This window comes from Lepus europaeus, chromosome 12 (assembly GCF_033115175.1).
Source record: "Lepus europaeus isolate LE1 chromosome 12, mLepTim1.pri, whole genome shotgun sequence".
Classification (NCBI taxonomy): domain Eukaryota; kingdom Metazoa; phylum Chordata; class Mammalia; order Lagomorpha; family Leporidae; genus Lepus; species Lepus europaeus.
In genome coordinates this window covers 84,313,326-84,330,027 of record NC_084838.1, presented here as the reverse complement: position 1 = coordinate 84,330,027, position 16,702 = coordinate 84,313,326, and the positions used below count along the sequence as shown (strand labels likewise).

General features: G+C 37.4%; 1 protein-coding gene across 3 annotated transcripts in view; it reads right to left on the bottom strand.

Annotated features, from left to right (window-relative positions):
* Positions 1 to 16,702, bottom strand: part of VPS13A (vacuolar protein sorting 13 homolog A) — a 254,299-nt gene that overhangs the window by 213,768 nt on the left and 23,829 nt on the right. For all 3 annotated transcript variants that reach the window (XM_062208443.1, XM_062208441.1, XM_062208442.1), the window contains exons 4-7: positions 11,179 to 11,274; positions 10,481 to 10,582; positions 7,811 to 7,920; positions 7,109 to 7,168 (exon numbers count right to left, since the gene is read on the bottom strand). In XM_062208443.1, coding sequence (XP_062064427.1) covers positions 7,109 to 7,168; positions 7,811 to 7,920; positions 10,481 to 10,582; positions 11,179 to 11,274 — 368 coding nt within the window. The remainder of the gene's footprint in view (positions 1 to 7,108; positions 7,169 to 7,810; positions 7,921 to 10,480; positions 10,583 to 11,178; positions 11,275 to 16,702) is intronic.

Here is a 16,702-nt window from a genome sequence, read left to right as displayed (position 1 = left end):
AAAATTTTAAAAAAAAAGAGAACATACAGTATTTGTCTTTCTGGGTCCAGTCTATTTCATTCAAGATAATTCCAGTTATATCCATTTTGCTACAAATGGTAGAATTTCATTCTTTTATATAAATGAATAATATTCCATTGTGTATATATGCCACATTTTCTTTATGCATTCATCTGATAATTGACACGTTGGTTGATTCCAAATTTTGGCTCCTGTGAACAAGGTGGTACAGGTATCTCTATGATACACTGTGTTCAAGTCTTTTAGGTATATACCCAGTAGTGGGATTGCTGGATCATACGGCAAGTCTATTTCTAGTTTAAGAAACCACCACACTGTTTCCCATAATGGCCTCACATATTTACATTCCCACGAAGTGTGTCAATGTTCCCTGTTCTCCACATTTTGTCAGCATTTGTTACTCTATTTTGGATTTTAGCAGTTCTGACAGGCATGAGGTGATATCTAATGATGGTTTTGATTTGCATTTCCCTGATTGCTAGTAATGTTGAGGATTTTTCATATATTTGTTGGCCATGTGTATTTTTTCTTTTGAGAATTCTATTGAAGTCCTTTGCCCATTTCTCAACTGGATTGGTTGTTTTTGGCTGTTGAGTTTTGTAAGTTGCTGATATATTGTGGTTTTGATTTGCATTTCCCTGATTGCTAGTAATGTTAAGAATTTTTTCATATATTTGGTGGCCATTTATATTTTTTCTTTTGAGAATGTCTATTGAAGTCCTTTGTCCATTTCTCAACTGGACTGGTTGTTAATGGCTGTTGAATTTTCTAAGTTGCTGATACAATTGGGATATTAAGCCTTTATCAGATAGGTGGTCTGCAAATTTTTTCCCATTCTGTTGGATGTCTCTTCACTCTGATCGTTTCCTTTGCAAAGGAGTTTGATACAGTCCACTTATTTTTGCTATTGTAGCCTGCGATTTGGGGATCTTGTCCAAGAAGTTGCCCCCTTCAACCATGTCTTTGAGTGTTTCCTCTACATTTTCTTCAAGAAACTTCATAGTCTCAGCCCTTAAATGTAAGTCTCTGATACACCTTGAGCTCATTTTTTAATATAGTGAGAGGTTTGGGTCTAATTTCCTTCATATATATGTGTGTGTATATATATGTATGATGTGTATATGATACATATATATGCACATATATATGTATATGAAGGAAATTAGACCCATACCTCATATATATATGTGTGTGTGTGTGTGTGTGTATACATACATATATACATACAGTTCTGCCAGCACCACTTGTTGAAGAGACTAGCTTTACTCCACGGTATGGTCTGAGCACTTTCATTAAAAAACAGTTGTATATATGTATGTGAATTAATTTCTGGGCTCTCTATTCCATTCCATGATCCATGTTTCAGTTTTTATGCAAGTGCCATGTTGTTTATTTATTTATATTTGAAAGGCACAGAGAGGCAGAGGCAGAGAGAGAGAGGTCTTCCCTCCTCTGGTTCACTCCCCAAATGGCCAGAGCTGCACTGATCTGAAGCCAGGAGGCAAAAGCATCTTCTGGATCTCCCAAGCGGGTGCAGGGGCCCAAGGACATGGACCATTTTCCACTGCTTTCCCAGGCCATAGCAGAGAACTGGATTGGAAGTTGGGCAGCCAGGACTCAAACTGGTGCCCATATGGGATGCTGGCACTGTAGGTGGCGGTTTTACTCACTACACCACAATGTTGGCCCCGACCACACTGTTTTGATTACTACAAAATTGTATAGTATGCTCTGAAGTCAGGAATTGTGATGTCTCCAGCTTGATATTTCTTGTACAAGATTGCTTCAGTGGTTCTGGGTCCTTTGTGATTCCATGTGAATTTTAGGACTGTTTTTTTCTAGTTCTGTAAAGAGTATCATTGGTAGGGACAGCACTGAGTGTAGAGAGCTTTACGTAGTATAGACATTTTAATGATGCTGTATCTTCAGATCCATGTGCAAGGAATATCTTTCCATTTTTGTGTATCCTTGATGATTTCCTCCATAAATGTTTCATAATTTTCATTGCAGACATCTATCACTTTTTTGGTTAAATTTATTCCTAAGTATTTGATTTTTTTCTTGGTGGCTATTGTGAATGGGATTTCTTTCTCGATTTCTGTTTCTGTGAGTTCACCATTAGCATACAAAAAAGCTATAATTTTTGTTTATTTATAACCTGAAACTTTACTAAATTGTTTATCAATTTTAACAACTTTGTGATGGAGAGTTTACATTTTTCCATGTACAACATCATGTCATCTGCAAACATGGATAATCTGACTTCCTCTTTTCCAATTTTGATGCTTTTATTTCCTCCTCCTCCCTCATTGCTCCTTTTTTGTTTTGTTTTAAAGATTTATTTACTTACTTGAGAAGCATAGTTACAGACAGAGAGGCAGAGACAGAGAAGAGGTCTTCCATCCACTGGTTCACTCCCCAAAAGGCCAGAGCTGAGCCGATCTGAAGTCAGGAATCAATAGCTTCTTCCAGGTCTCCCATGTGGGTGCAGGGGCACAAGGACTTGGGCCATTCTCTACTGCTTTCCCAGGCCATCAACAGGGAGCTAGATCAGAGGTAGAGTAGCTGGGACTTGAACCTGAACCCTATGGGATGCTGGAATTGCAGGTAGGTGTTTAACATACTACACCACAGTGTCTGCCCCCTTAATGATTTCTGCTAAAACTTCTAGTACTATATTGAATCAGAGTGCTGAAAGTGGACATTCTTGTCTTGTTCTAGATCTAAAGGGAAATGGTTTCTGTTTTTCCCCATTCCATATATTGGCTAGTGGTTTGTGATATACAGCCTTTAAAATTTTGAGGACTGTTCCTTTTACACCTAAATTGTGGAGGGTTTTTATTATGATAGGGCCTTGAATCTTATCAAATGCTTTATCAAATGTTTTTTTCTGTATCTACTGAGATGACTACATTGATTTTGTTCTTCATTCTATTTATGTGATTTTGAGGTTTATTGATTTGCCAGTGTTGAACCACTCTTGCATCTCTGGGATAAATTCCACTTGATCATCACGTATGATCTTTCTGATGTGGTTTTGGATTCAATTTGCTAGTAGTTTGTTGAGAATCTTTGCATCTATGTTCATTAAGGATATAGGTCTATAGTTTTCATGTCATATTTTTGTTAGGTTTGGTTTCCAAGTAATGCTGGCCTCCTAAGAGTTTGTGGGGCTGGCACTGTGGCGTAGCAGGTAAAGCTGCTGCCTGCAGCGTCGGCAACCCATATGGATGCCAGTTCAAGTTGCAGCTGCACCACTTCCAATCCAGTTCTCTGCTGTGGGCTGAGAAAACAGCAAAAGATGGCCCATTTCCTTGGGCCCATACATGCGTGTGGGATACCTGGAAGAAGTTCCTGGTTCCTGGCTTCGGTAGTGGCCAATTGGGGAGTGAACCAAAGGATGGAAGACTTTCTCTTTCTCTTTCTCTCTCTTCCTTCCTTCCTTCCTTCCTTCCTCCCTCCCTCCCTCCCTCCCTCCTCCCCTCCTCTCCCCTCTCGAGGCCAATTGGGGAGTGAACCAGAGGATGGAAGACTTCCTGACTTCCTGACTTCCTTCCTCCCTCCCTCCCTCCCCTCCCCTCCCCTCTCTCTGTGTAACTCTTTCAAATAAATAAAATAAATCTTAAAAAAAAAAAGTTTGGCAGAGTTCCATCCTGTTCAATATTTTTTTTCATTTTAAATATTATTTAAGTTATACAAGCTTCATATATTTTATATAAACAGATTTAGGAACATAGTGGGACTTTCCCTCCCTCCAGACTACATTCCATTCCTTCCCGCCCTCACTCTTGGATTTCCATTTTTAATTTACAGAGTGATCTATTATTGGTATACTTCATGATCATATAGTTAACCCTACTCTATAAAGGAGTTCAGCAAATACTGTGAAGAGAAAGAAAACAAAAAAATAAACAAAAGAGACAAGAGCTATAAACAATCATCCATTCTCAAAACGTCTATTTCACTCCAAAACATTAGATTTCAGTTATTCTATTAGTTGCATCAGATCAAGGAAAATCTTTTCATGATTGGCTTATTTCACAGAGTATAATGGTTTTTAGCTGTGACCATCTTATTCCAAAACACAGGATTTTGGTTTATTTCATAGCTGAGTAGTACTCCATAGTGTATATCTACCATACTTTCTTTATCCAGTCAATTGTTGATGGACATCTGGGTTGATTCTGTATCTCAGCTATTGTGAATTGTGCTGCAATGAACATGGAGGTACAGATCACTTTCATATACTGATTTCTTTTGGTTTGGGTAAATTCCCAGGAGTGGGATGGCTGGATCATATGGTAGATCTACAGTCAGATTTCTGAGGCATCTCTGTGCTGTCTTCCACAGTTGTTGCACCAGTTTACATTCCCACCTGCAGTGGATCAGGGTACCTTTTTCCTCACATCATTGCCAGCATTTGTCATTTGTTGATTTCTATATGTAAGCCATTCTAATTGGAGTGAGGTAAAACCTTGCTGTGGTTTGATTTGCATTTCCCCGTTGGCTAGCAACCCTGAGCATTTTCACAAGTGTCTGTTGGCCCTTTGAATTTCCTCTCTTGAAAAATGCCTGCTTAAGTCCTTTGCCCATTTCTTTTCCTGATTGTTTTGTTGTTGCTGAATTTCTTGAACTCTTTATGGCTGAACTTTTTGTACAATTCTAGATATTAATCTTTTATCAATTATGCAGTTTGCAAATTTTTTTCTCCCATTCTGCCAGATGCTTCTTTATTTTGCTGAGTAATTCTTCAGCATTACAGAAGTTCCTCAGCTTGATGTAATACCATTTGTCAATTTTGGCTTTGATTGCTCGTGCATCTGGGGTCTTTTCCAAGAACTCTTTGCCAATGCCAATATCTTCTATAGTTTCCCCATGTTCTCTAATAATTTGATGGTATCAGGTTGTAGATTTAGGTCTTTGATCCATTTTGAGTGGATTTCTGTGTAGAGTGTAAGGCAGGGGCATAATTAGATCTTTGAGACAATTCTTTTTAATATAAACACTTAATGCTATAAACTTCCCTCTTAATACTGCTTTTGCTATGTTACACAGGTTTTGATACACTGTTTTCATTTATTTCAAGAAAGTCTTCTTCCTTTTTAATTTCTTCAATGATCCACTTATCATTCAGTAGCATTGGTTTAATTTCCAAGTATTTTTGAGGATTCTATTAGTCTTCTTGTTACTGATTTCTAGTTTTATTCCTCATGCTCTGAGAAGATACGTGGTATGATTTCAATCTTTTTAAATTTGCTGAGATTTGATGTGTGGCCTAATATATGGTTCATCCTAGAATATGTTACATGTACTGATGAGAAAATTGTGTATTCTGAATCTGTTGGGTGAAATGTCCTGTAAATTTGTGTTAGATACATTTGTTTGATAGTATATTTTTCTTTTTTTTTTTTTTTGACAGGCAGAGTTAGACACTGAGAGAGAGAGAGACAGAGAGAAAGGTCTTCCTTCCATTGGTTCACCCCCCCACAAATGGCTGCTACGGCCTGCATGCTGTGCCTATCCGAAGCCAGGAGCCAGGTGCTTCCTCCTGGTCTCCCATGTGGTGCAGGGCCCAAGCACTTGGACCATCCTCCACTGCCTTCCCGGGCCACAGCAGAGAGCTGGACTGGAAGAGGAGCAATCAGGACAGAATCCAGCGCCCCAACCGGGACTAGAACCCAGTGTGCTGGCGCCGCAGGCAGAGGATTAGCCTAGGGAGCCGCCGCGTCGGCTGATAGTATATTTCAACCCAGATATTTCTTTATTGATTTTGTCTGGATGACATGTCTATTGATCAAAGTAGGGTGCTGAAGTTACACACTATTATTGTATTTGAGTCTATTATTCTCTTTAGATCTAATAGTACTTGCTGTATATACTGGGTGATCTTGTGTTGGGTGCATATTTATTTATGATTGTTATGTCTTCATACTGAATATAACCTTTTATCAAAATATAACATCCTTCTTTATCTCTTTTCACAATTTTTGATTTAAAGTCTGTCTTATGTCAGGAGAGCTATGCCTGCTCACTTTTGGTTTCCATTTGTCTGGTATATTTTTTTCTAATCCTTCACTTTCAGCTTGTAGTTTATCTTTGAGCAGTGAGTTTCTTGTAGGCAGCACATAGTGGGGTCCTGGATTTTTATCCAATCGGCCAGCCTAAGTCTTTGGGCTGATGAATTTAATCATTTTTATTCAAGGTGTATATTGATAGATAAGAACTAAGACCTGTCATTTTGTTGACCGAATAATGATTCTACCTGCTCTCTCAGTGAATTTGGTGGTGATTTGTGTTACATGTTTACTTCTATTGCAGAATCCCCTTCTAGAGGCATGTTTTAAAAATAAATTATACACAAATTCCAACAGATGTGATATCTGTTGGGATGAAATGAATGTAACCACATAATGAAATACTAAACAGGACCTAAACTGAATGAATTGTATTATATATGGTAACACAGGTAAATGTCAAAACATTGTGAAGTGAAAAAGGAAACTTATAAAAGAACTTATAACATTTATAAAAACTTACATTTTAATAGATATATAAAAGTGTAAAATGTAGGATGTTTATCTCTGAGGAAGAAGAGATGGATGGAAACAGAGAACAAAAATGGTTTAAATTTTATCCCTAAGAGCTTATTCCTACAAAAATATTTAAGACTTGCAGCAAACGACAAATTCAACAACCATCCATCAAGATCAAACAAATGTTTCAAAATTCTCTACAATATCAATAATGGTCATGAGGAAATAAACTGTTTATGTTTTTCAAGACTCATTAATGTTTCATAAATGAGTATTACTTTTATTTTATACTTATTCACTGAAAATTTGAAAATGGATTTTTTTCCAAATAAGCCAAAGTATCCAGCATCATAATCACCAACAATAGGCCCTAATATTTTAAATTAAATTTTATTTTCAACCAATTTATGAAATTTGTATCAAGCTACCCTTCAATTCCAATCCAGTCTATGCCTTTTTGGAACCTATGAAAACACTTATTTTTGATGCTGGCGTACATGAATTGTATTCAATAGCCTGAATTTAACTTTTTTCTTAAAACACAGTATGAGTACCTGCATGCTCAGATTCTGAAGGGAAATACCAAATGATAGTGGTTTGTCTCGATTTGTGATCTAAAGAAGAAAAACAGAAAATTTTACTCACAATTTTAGTAGACAAAATTCATTTTACAGAAAAGGTTCATTTTCTTGGAAGTATCTTATCTCAAATATTCAAAAACATTTTATTACTTTCCAGATTAACTTAGGTTCCTACAGTTACCCTAAAACAGACTAGAATGCTAACTATCATATAATACATGAACACATGAATTTCATATAATACTCTATTTGCCATAATTCTCAGATTATAAAGATTTACACACAATAGCATTATAAAGCAAGTAATTATGTGTCTGCGAATAACCTTATTTAAGATCAAATAGTTAAGTCTAGATCTAAAAATTACTCAACCAGTGCTATTTTCAAGAGGTAAATTTAGTATATTTTTATGCATCTTAAATACAGTTGTGAAATTCATAACTCCCAGGTCATTTTCCTTCATAATCCAATGTTTGAACATTTTAGGAAAGCATAATCAAGCATGCATCACTGCGGACATAAAATTACAACTATAATATAAAAAAGCTCATGTCATCTTCAGCTCTGAATTCCTCCACTTCCAGATAGTAACAGTTTAGTCACTACACAGTGTCAACAAACAGTAAAGTAACTCACATGTAAATATTTTTTTTAAATCACCTACATAATACTTACATCATCTTCATAACGAATATGGATATCAGAAATTTTCACTTGAAGATTTTTTATGATCTGAGTAACTAGTTTTTCTACAAAAGTGTCCTGTTTTTCCTCCGGAGGATTTCCTATAAGTATAAACATTTTTTTTGAACATGAATGAAAAAATACTCTATAAATACACACATATTGAGGCAACATACTTACGTTGCCTTATTAAAGAAAAAATATATACTTATAAACAAAACACTAATAACCAGCTTTCCAAAAGTCTTTCAAAGGCCACTAAATACAGAAATTTTTCAAAAGCTAATTTCTTGTTCAATGATAATAAAATCAACCATACAAAATTTACTGGCATTAAATTTTATAATTTATCAATGAACTATGGTCAAATAAATAAAGATATAGAAAACAATGAAATTTATTAGGGTTAGTATTGTTAGCTTAAATTAGAAAAGTCAGTATTAGCAGCAAAACAGGACTCTCAATTAAAATTAAGAAGACTACTCAAACTTATCCAAGCTAAAATGTATAAAATAGCAAATACTGTATGCTCCTCCCCCTAGTGAATACAAAACAGGAAATAAAAAGAATCTTTCTGATCCTTCAAAATAAGGATGAAGTAAATTCATCACCTGTCTCATTTTCAGAAAATATTAACTCTCTCATTTCAATATTTTCCAGGGAAGCAAAAAGAATAAAGAATTGAGGTTCCTAATTAAAAAAAAAAAAAAAAAAACCTCTAATAACCACTAATTACTATGCCTTTCCTCTTTTAAAAGTGCCAAAGAGGGGCCAGCACTGTTACATAGCAGGTAAAGCCACGGCCTGCAGTGCCAGCATCCTATATGGGCACCGGTTCAAGTCCCGGCTGTTCTACTTCTGATCCAGCTCCCTGCTATGGCCTGGGAAAGCAGTAGAAGATGGCCCAAGTCCTTGGGCCTCTGCACCCAAGTGGGAGACCTGGAAGAAGCTCCTGGCTCCTAGCTTTGGATCAGCCCAGCTCTGGCCATTGCGGCCAATTAGGGAGTGAATCAGCAGATATAATACTTCTCTCTCTCTCGCCTCTCCTTCTCTCTCTGTAACTTTTTTTTCAAATAAATAAATAAATCTGAAAAAAAAAATCTTATCCATACCATACAGCCTAAACTATAATGCTACCACTAGTAACTGGTATACTGAAAAGGTATCAAGTGAAATACAGTATGCAGAGAACTTGACAAGTAGGTCAGTATGGCTAGAACAAAGAAAGGAGGTAAGATTTAGGGCCAGTTATGAGGCTGGACAGATAGGGACGATTTAAGTCAGAGTTTTTATGTATCTTGCTAAAGAATTTAAACTTCATCCTAAAAACAATATGGTTAGCACCAATTATTTTTTTAAAGATATTTTAGTTATTTATTTGCCAGGCAGAGTTAGAGAGTGAGAGAGAGAGAGAGAAAGGTCTTCCTTCCGTTGGTTCACCCCCCAAATGGCCACTACGGCCGGCACCGTGCCGATCTGAAGCCAGGAGCCAGGTTCTTCCTCCTGGTCTCCCATGTGGGTGCTGGGGCCCAAGCATTTGGGCCATCCTCCACTGCCCTCCCAGGCCACAGCAGAGAGCTGGACTGGAAGAGGAGCAACTGGGACTAGAACCTGGTGCCCATATAGGATGCCGGCACGGCAGGCGGAGGATTAGCCAAGTAAGCCCCAGCATCGGGCCCTATCACCAATTATTTTTAAGCATGATTAAACATTTATATTTTAGACCTAGGTATAAATATGAGGGAATTCTGATTAAACATGTACATTGTATGCACTTCTCTATTTCTCATTAAAAATCTCATGAAAGCCAAAATAAAGGGGGAAAAATGGATAAATGCCCAAGACGATAAGGAAGAAGACAAGAAAAAGAACGTCTGAATAACAACAAAAATTTTGAAGCTGGAAAGCAGATGATCTTACCAACTAGGCAGAGATAAAGGAACTTAATCCTAAATGCCCAGAAAGAAAGGCCAGTGAAGCACGAGATGAGCTAAAAAATGGAAACCTGGAAGTATTCAGGAACTAGAGATCCCACAAAAAGAAAAATTGCCAGCAGGGAACATGATGATGGAGGGAGGAGATAACATAAGAACAGGTTCAAAGTCTATATAATGAGCAACTCAACATTTGGGTGTCCTTCCATTCCCAGCCCAACAACCACACAACTATTCCTTTCCCACCACAATGATCAGAGGACAGGTGGAAAAGAATTTCATTTCTGCATGGCAGCTTTTCCAGTGATGCAAAGATTGTAGGAATCAATCATGTGGGCTATGTTGAACAGGAAAAGATGAAAGGGGGAAATAAACACACTGAGGGAAATATATCAAGGAACTGAATTATCTTCAACAGAATTGGCAACAGAATAAAAAATCAAAAGCTATAAATGTAAGAAAACATACCTGATAAATTGTTATTTATAAAAAGTGACCTCATCCATATACACCAGACATATTATTTGCTTTAAGATAAATTTCTGTCAGGTAAAACTCCTGTACACATGACAAAATATACAAACTACATTAAAATACTCTATGTAATAATATTCTCTCATATTTGTTAAACAATCTCAGTGGCTCCAAAGAAAAATAATATTCTACTATGATAAATATTTAGCTCTTTTCTACATTGGTTATTACAATTGTTTTGGTTTTTCTTTACCTTGATCAACTACTTTTTGTTTTGCTTCTTCTATTCTTTTTAATTCCTGCTGCTTTGCTTCCATGAGTTGTTTTTCTTCTTTTAAAGGATCATATTTTATTCCTGTGGGAAACATAAAAAGGAAGAATATTAATTTCTTTGAATTTAAATATATTCATTCAAAAAATCCTTGAAAATAATCACTAATTCAAAGTCTGCAAATCACTGGACTAAAATCCAGTTTAAGTTTAATGCAAATAAACAAATTCCAAGCTCAAATAGTAAAATATCTCAAGGCCAATGCTGAGGCATAGTGGGCAGAGCCTACATTCCATTTGTGCAGAGGTTTGAGTCCCAGCTGCTCTGCTTCCAATCCAGCTCTCTGGAAAAGCAGCAGAGAATGGCCCAGGTACTTGGGCCCCTGCACTGATGTGGCAAACCAGGAAGAAGCTCCTGGCTTTAGATCAGCCCAACTCCAGGCACGGGGACCATTTGGAGATTGAACTAATGAATAGAAGATCTCTGTCTCTCCCTCTTTATTGGTAAACTCTGCCTTTCTAATAAATAAATCTTTAAAAATATATTCATATATATTAAACATAATATATATTAATAATCTCAAATTATCCCAAAATACTTCGAAAAACATTATTGGCAAATATAAAGATTTTCTGTCAGCAAATAGAATAACAAATTATAATTTTAAAAATTTTACTTACTAGAAGAAGGCACTATGAGTAAATAAATTTCTTCCAATACAGCTTCAACTGGTTGAGTATAGAGGTTTTTCCAAGGAATTATAAGCTTAAGATTACCTATATTTAAAAAAAAAAAAAAAAAGAGGGCAAATTATTCATTCGACCTATATTTACTATCAACCTATTTCTATCAGGTATTAGAAGAGATCTTTAAAATAAAAATATGACTGGGGCAGGTGTTGTAGCACAGAAGGTAATGCCACCACCAGTGACACTGCCATCCCCCATCAGAGTGCTGATTCAAACGCCAGCTGCTCTTATTCTGATTCAGCTTCCTACTTATGTGCCTGGAAAGGCAGCAGACAATGGCCCAAATGCTTGGGCCTCTGCCACCCACAGATGGTACTCTAGGCTCCTAACTTTGGCTTAGCCCAACTCCCACCATTGCAGATATTTGGAGAGTGAACTAGCAGAAGACATCTCTGTCTCTCTATAATTGCCTTTCAAATATATTAATAAATCTTCAAAAATCAAAAAAGAAAAAGACTAATGATATCCAGTAATAGTAAGGAGACAACACATTACTATAAAACTGACTGTACTACTGTACCACACAATAGCAAACATGTACTTCTTTCAATCAACAAACTGTGCCCCAACTATATGGTAAGTAATAAGCTAAGTGATAAAGATATAATAAATATTAAACTGACTTCTCAAGAAATTTATTGTCAGATAGAAAATAAAAATTAAGTCATGATATTAAAGAATGATAGGTTCTATGGGGTCAGTGTTGTTGAACAATAGGTTAAGCTGCCACCTACAATGCTGGCATCCCATACGGGTACAAGTTTCAGTCCCTTCTACTTCTGATAATAATCCTTCTATTTCCTTGCTAATCTAGCTGAGAAAGCAGCAGAAGATGGTCAAAGTATTTGGGACACTGCCACTCAATTGGAAGACTCAGATGGACTTCTAGGTTCCTGGCTTCGACCTGGCACAGGCTCTGGCCACTGTGGTCATTTTGAGGATGGAACCAGCAGAAGAAAGATATCTTTGCGTATTTCTCTCCCTTCCTCTCTCCATCCCTAGCTCTCCCTGTCTATACCTCTGTCTTTCAGATAAATAAATCTTTTTGTAAAAATTTAAGAAATGGGAAAAATTTAAATGTTAGATTAAAAAACAATGGATATTATTCCCCTCCTACTTATGCCAAATTGTCTTTATACTGGAATATACAGAACACACAGAATTTGAGTCTTAGCAACATAAAATGACAAAAACTTTCTATGATATGTGGGCTAAAACCAGTCATAATTGCAGCACACAAAATTGTGAAGATTTTATTGAAACTTATGTAAGATTTCAGAACACTCTGTTCCCCAGTGATATGGCTTCTATAAAATTATAAAAAGCTCTATTACAGATCAGTTTAAGTTCACAATTGATCATAAAGATAAGATTAAGTGTCAAAAAGGTCACATAAATAAGACCAGTGTCTGCTAATAATAACTGATAGACTTAAAAAGGAGAGAATGATCCAACATGGGAAGCAGGATACACAGCACACTCATAGAATGACAAATGCCCTAAACAGCACTCTGGCCTCAGAATCAGCCCTTACGGCATTCAGATCTGGCTAAAAAAACCATGAGAGTTTCTCAGGCATGGAAAGCCAAGACACTATGGAAAAAAAAAAAAAAAAAAACTCAATGAAAGATCTCTGTGAGTGATATCCCAGCGGAAAGAACAGGCCATCAAAGAAGGAAGTACCTTTCTCTGAAGGAAGGAGAGAACTTTCACTTTGATTATGGTCTTGTCTAAATAAGGTCGGAGTTTGTGAAATCAAGAGGCTTCCAGCCGGCGCTGTAGCTTAACAGGCTAATCCTCTGCCTTGCGGTGCCGGCACACCAGGTTCTAGTCCCAGTTGGGGCGCCGGATTCTATCCCGGTTGCCCCTCTTCCAGGCCAGCTCTCTGCTATGGCCCGGGAAGGCAGTGGAGGATGGCCCAAGTGCTTGGGCCCTGCACCCGCAAGGGAGACCAGGAGAAGCACCTGGCTCCTGGCTTCGGATCAGCGTAGCGCACCGGCCACAGTGGCCATGGGAGGGTGAACCAACAGCAAAAAGGAAGACCTTTCTCTCTGTCTCTCTCACTATCCACTCTGCCTGTCAAAAAAAAAAAAAAGAGGCTTCCATAGCCTGGCAGCACATGACAAGAGTGTCAATTGTTAAATCAACAATGGGAGTCACTGTGCACCTGCTCCCCATGTAGGATCTCTGTCCTTAATGTGTTGTACTATGTGAATTAACAGTAAAACTAGTATTCAAACAGTACTTTATACCTTGTGTGTCTGTGGGGTGTAGTATGTTGAAATTTTTACTTAGTATATACTAAGTAGATCTTCTGTATGTAAAGATAATTCAAAATGAATCTTAATGAAGAATGGGATGGGAGAGGGAGTAGGAGATGGGATGGTTTGTGGGTCGGAGGGTGGTTATGGGGGGGGGGGGAGCCACTATAATCTGCAAGTTGTACTTTTGAAATTTATATTTATTAAATAAAAGAAAAAGAAAGCTCTACTACAAACATTATCTGTGTAACTAAAATATTCCAAACGACTAAACTAAAGATGCTATCATCTTGCACAATATTCAAACCAATAAAGCTACTACACAGGGGCCAGTGTTGTGTCATTACATGTTAAGTCACCACCTGCGATGCCAGCATCACATATGGGCAAATTCAAATTCCAGTTGCTACACTCCTGATCCAATACCCTGCTTGGTACTGGGGGGGGGGGGGGGTTGGCAGCAACTCCTTGGGCCCCTGCATCCACATGAGAGACCTGGAAGAAGCTCCTGGCTCCTGGCCTAGGCCAGGCCTAGGCCTGGCCCAGCCCTGACCATTGTGGCCATATAGTGATTGAACCAAGTAATGGAAGTCTCTCTCTCTCTCTCTCTTTCCCCCCAACCCCTTTCTGTAACTCTGCCTTTCAAATAAATAAATCTTTAAAAAAAAAAACAAAACATAATTTATGAATCCTGGCAGACTAGTTTTTATTAAACACATTAAAGCCTTACATTCCAGTCAGCTTCCACTCAACTAATACATTTAAAATATAATTATACACACTGGCAAAATAATACAGAACAAAAGATAGCACAATATCTCCTGGAAATCTAGACAAACTTCCCGGGCAAAAATTAGTTTTCAAACTAGCCCCACTGTGATATGGAACCAGAAGGCTGTTTGAACTTTTGAAACCTTGTGTGGGATTGATGGTGGTGCCAAGGCATGAAAGGCTAGTGTGAGCGAAGGAAGGAGAGAACGCGTGCAGAGACTTGGTGGTGGTGCATAATGGATATTTTTTTATCTTGGCGAGATGTGTCTCTCAATCCTGTGGCTTTGGTGCAAGAGTGTGCAGAGAGCAATGACAGCAAATAATGTACAAATGTTTTTTTGCATTCAAAGAACATCCACATCTGTTGGAAGACTTTAAGTGAGTTTTGTTCTTAGATAACTCATGTTAGCTGAAGGTGTTAAGTGAAACTATACTTGTATTTCCCCTGCCCCTTTGTCAACCGCTGTGAATGCTGTGTGGTGTGTGTTTCTCCTGTTACTGATCTGCAAGTGTGGTCATGTGAACTGAAGCTGCTGGGGTGAGAACATGGACTGAGCTTGTGCTGTGCTTTGCAGGAGTACTTGGAAGCAGAGTTCCCCAGTGAGTTCAGGTGTCTCCAGGAAGGGTGGAAGTTCCAATGTCTGTTAGCTACCCATAAGAATGCTGTTTGCTGCAGTTCTGTGTCCTGTGCTTGGATGCTTTTTATGAGAGTTGTCAATGTTGGAAATTCTTAAATAAAACTGATTTAAATAATGTGTCTTTGTTTTGCAGCCCTGAATGCAAAGAATTCATAGCAGTTAATTCCCCTTTTTTGACCCTTTTGAGATGGAACTTTGATAAAGTTTCTGGGCAGTTTATTTTGCTTCAAATAAACTTATTTGAAAAGTTGTCTCAAGTCAGATGGATTCATTATCTGTCAGGCCTTGACACCTGACACCCAGACTTAATTGTTATTCGTTCTTGCATTGTCCAAAGTGAAAAGTTTTTTTTTTCCCTCCTTTTTAAATCTAGTCTGGGTGCCCACACCTAACGTGGTAAGTAGTACCCTCCAGTGTTGTCTCAGTGCCTCTGATGCTCTATTTACATGATCTGTATGGTCTTCATTGGGAAAGCATGACTTTGAAAATCTTTTATTTGGGGCTGTGGACAAAGCAATAGTGATTGATTTCCAGTGCTTTGTAGCAAAGCACATCAAGTGGAAAGAAGGGAACCTCAGCAGCTTTCTAGTTGGGGATTTGAAAAGTGGAATTAATTGCAATAGGGATACAGGAGAAGAAACCACAAATTTTCTTGTGCCTAAAATCCATTAAGAAACCTGATAGCTTTAAGAACTAGCAGGGTGGGTTGTCTGTCAAGTGGAACGGGCTTTTGCCCACCAGAGCTGGGGGCGTGTAGTGATGTTGAGTGAAACCACTTACAGCACTCAGATCAGACTCTCATGTGCGTTGTTAAGTATGTGAAAGCAATTTTACATTGATTCTTGATTGTACTTTCTACGTAACTACTGATTCTCATTTTCTAATTGGAAGATTGTGACAATATTTGTGTTGGTAGTTTACATAATGCCCTTACCTAATCAGATTATGATAAACAGGTTTGTCATTTTGCAAGTTGTGTGTTTATAAATGAAATCATCCTTTTAGATTTTGTGATCACCACGTTGTTTCGTTAGTCAGTTTCCTCTGTAAAAGGGTCTTGCATTGTTTTTAATTTTTTTCTGCATCTGAATCTGCATGATTTCCAAACCCTGTACCATCTCAATTTTGCATTTTAGCATTTGCACTATTACTCAGAAGCAGTAACATGGTAACACTTAAAATGGTATTTGGGGACCTCTAAAAATAAACTGACACGCCTTCAAGGAGCCCAGGGGTAAGTTAACTTGTCAATGGCATGGTTTTAATCCCTTATTTACACTTGTGTAAATCTAGTTACTGGTCATAGAAGGCTTTCATTGTTGAGTAGCTTTTTATTAACATGTTTATGGTACTACATGGCTGGGGTATATATTCTACCCCACCAAAAAATTGAAGCTTAGAAGTACTTAAACTACTTGGCAAAGATTTGTTTTTGAAAGTCTATTTGGTCATCTAAATGCATTCATTCTAAAAAATTTTTGAACCACAGTTGAATAAAAATTTGTTGCCACCAAAAAAAAAAAAAAAAACTAGACGATCCAAATCCTATTATTTGCACCACATATCCTATACCAGTCAACACAACAGTAACCAGTATCAGAAACCTGAGAAAACCAGACCGTTAACAGTTCTGTTAGACAGAATGCTCTGAATCTCAATTAACTAAATTTTAACACCAAGTAAGTAATTTCTTAAGTATCAAGTACTAGGCATAGGATATATGAACCTCACAATATTTTGAAGTTACACAACTATCTCTACTTGGATTAAGACATATATTATGAT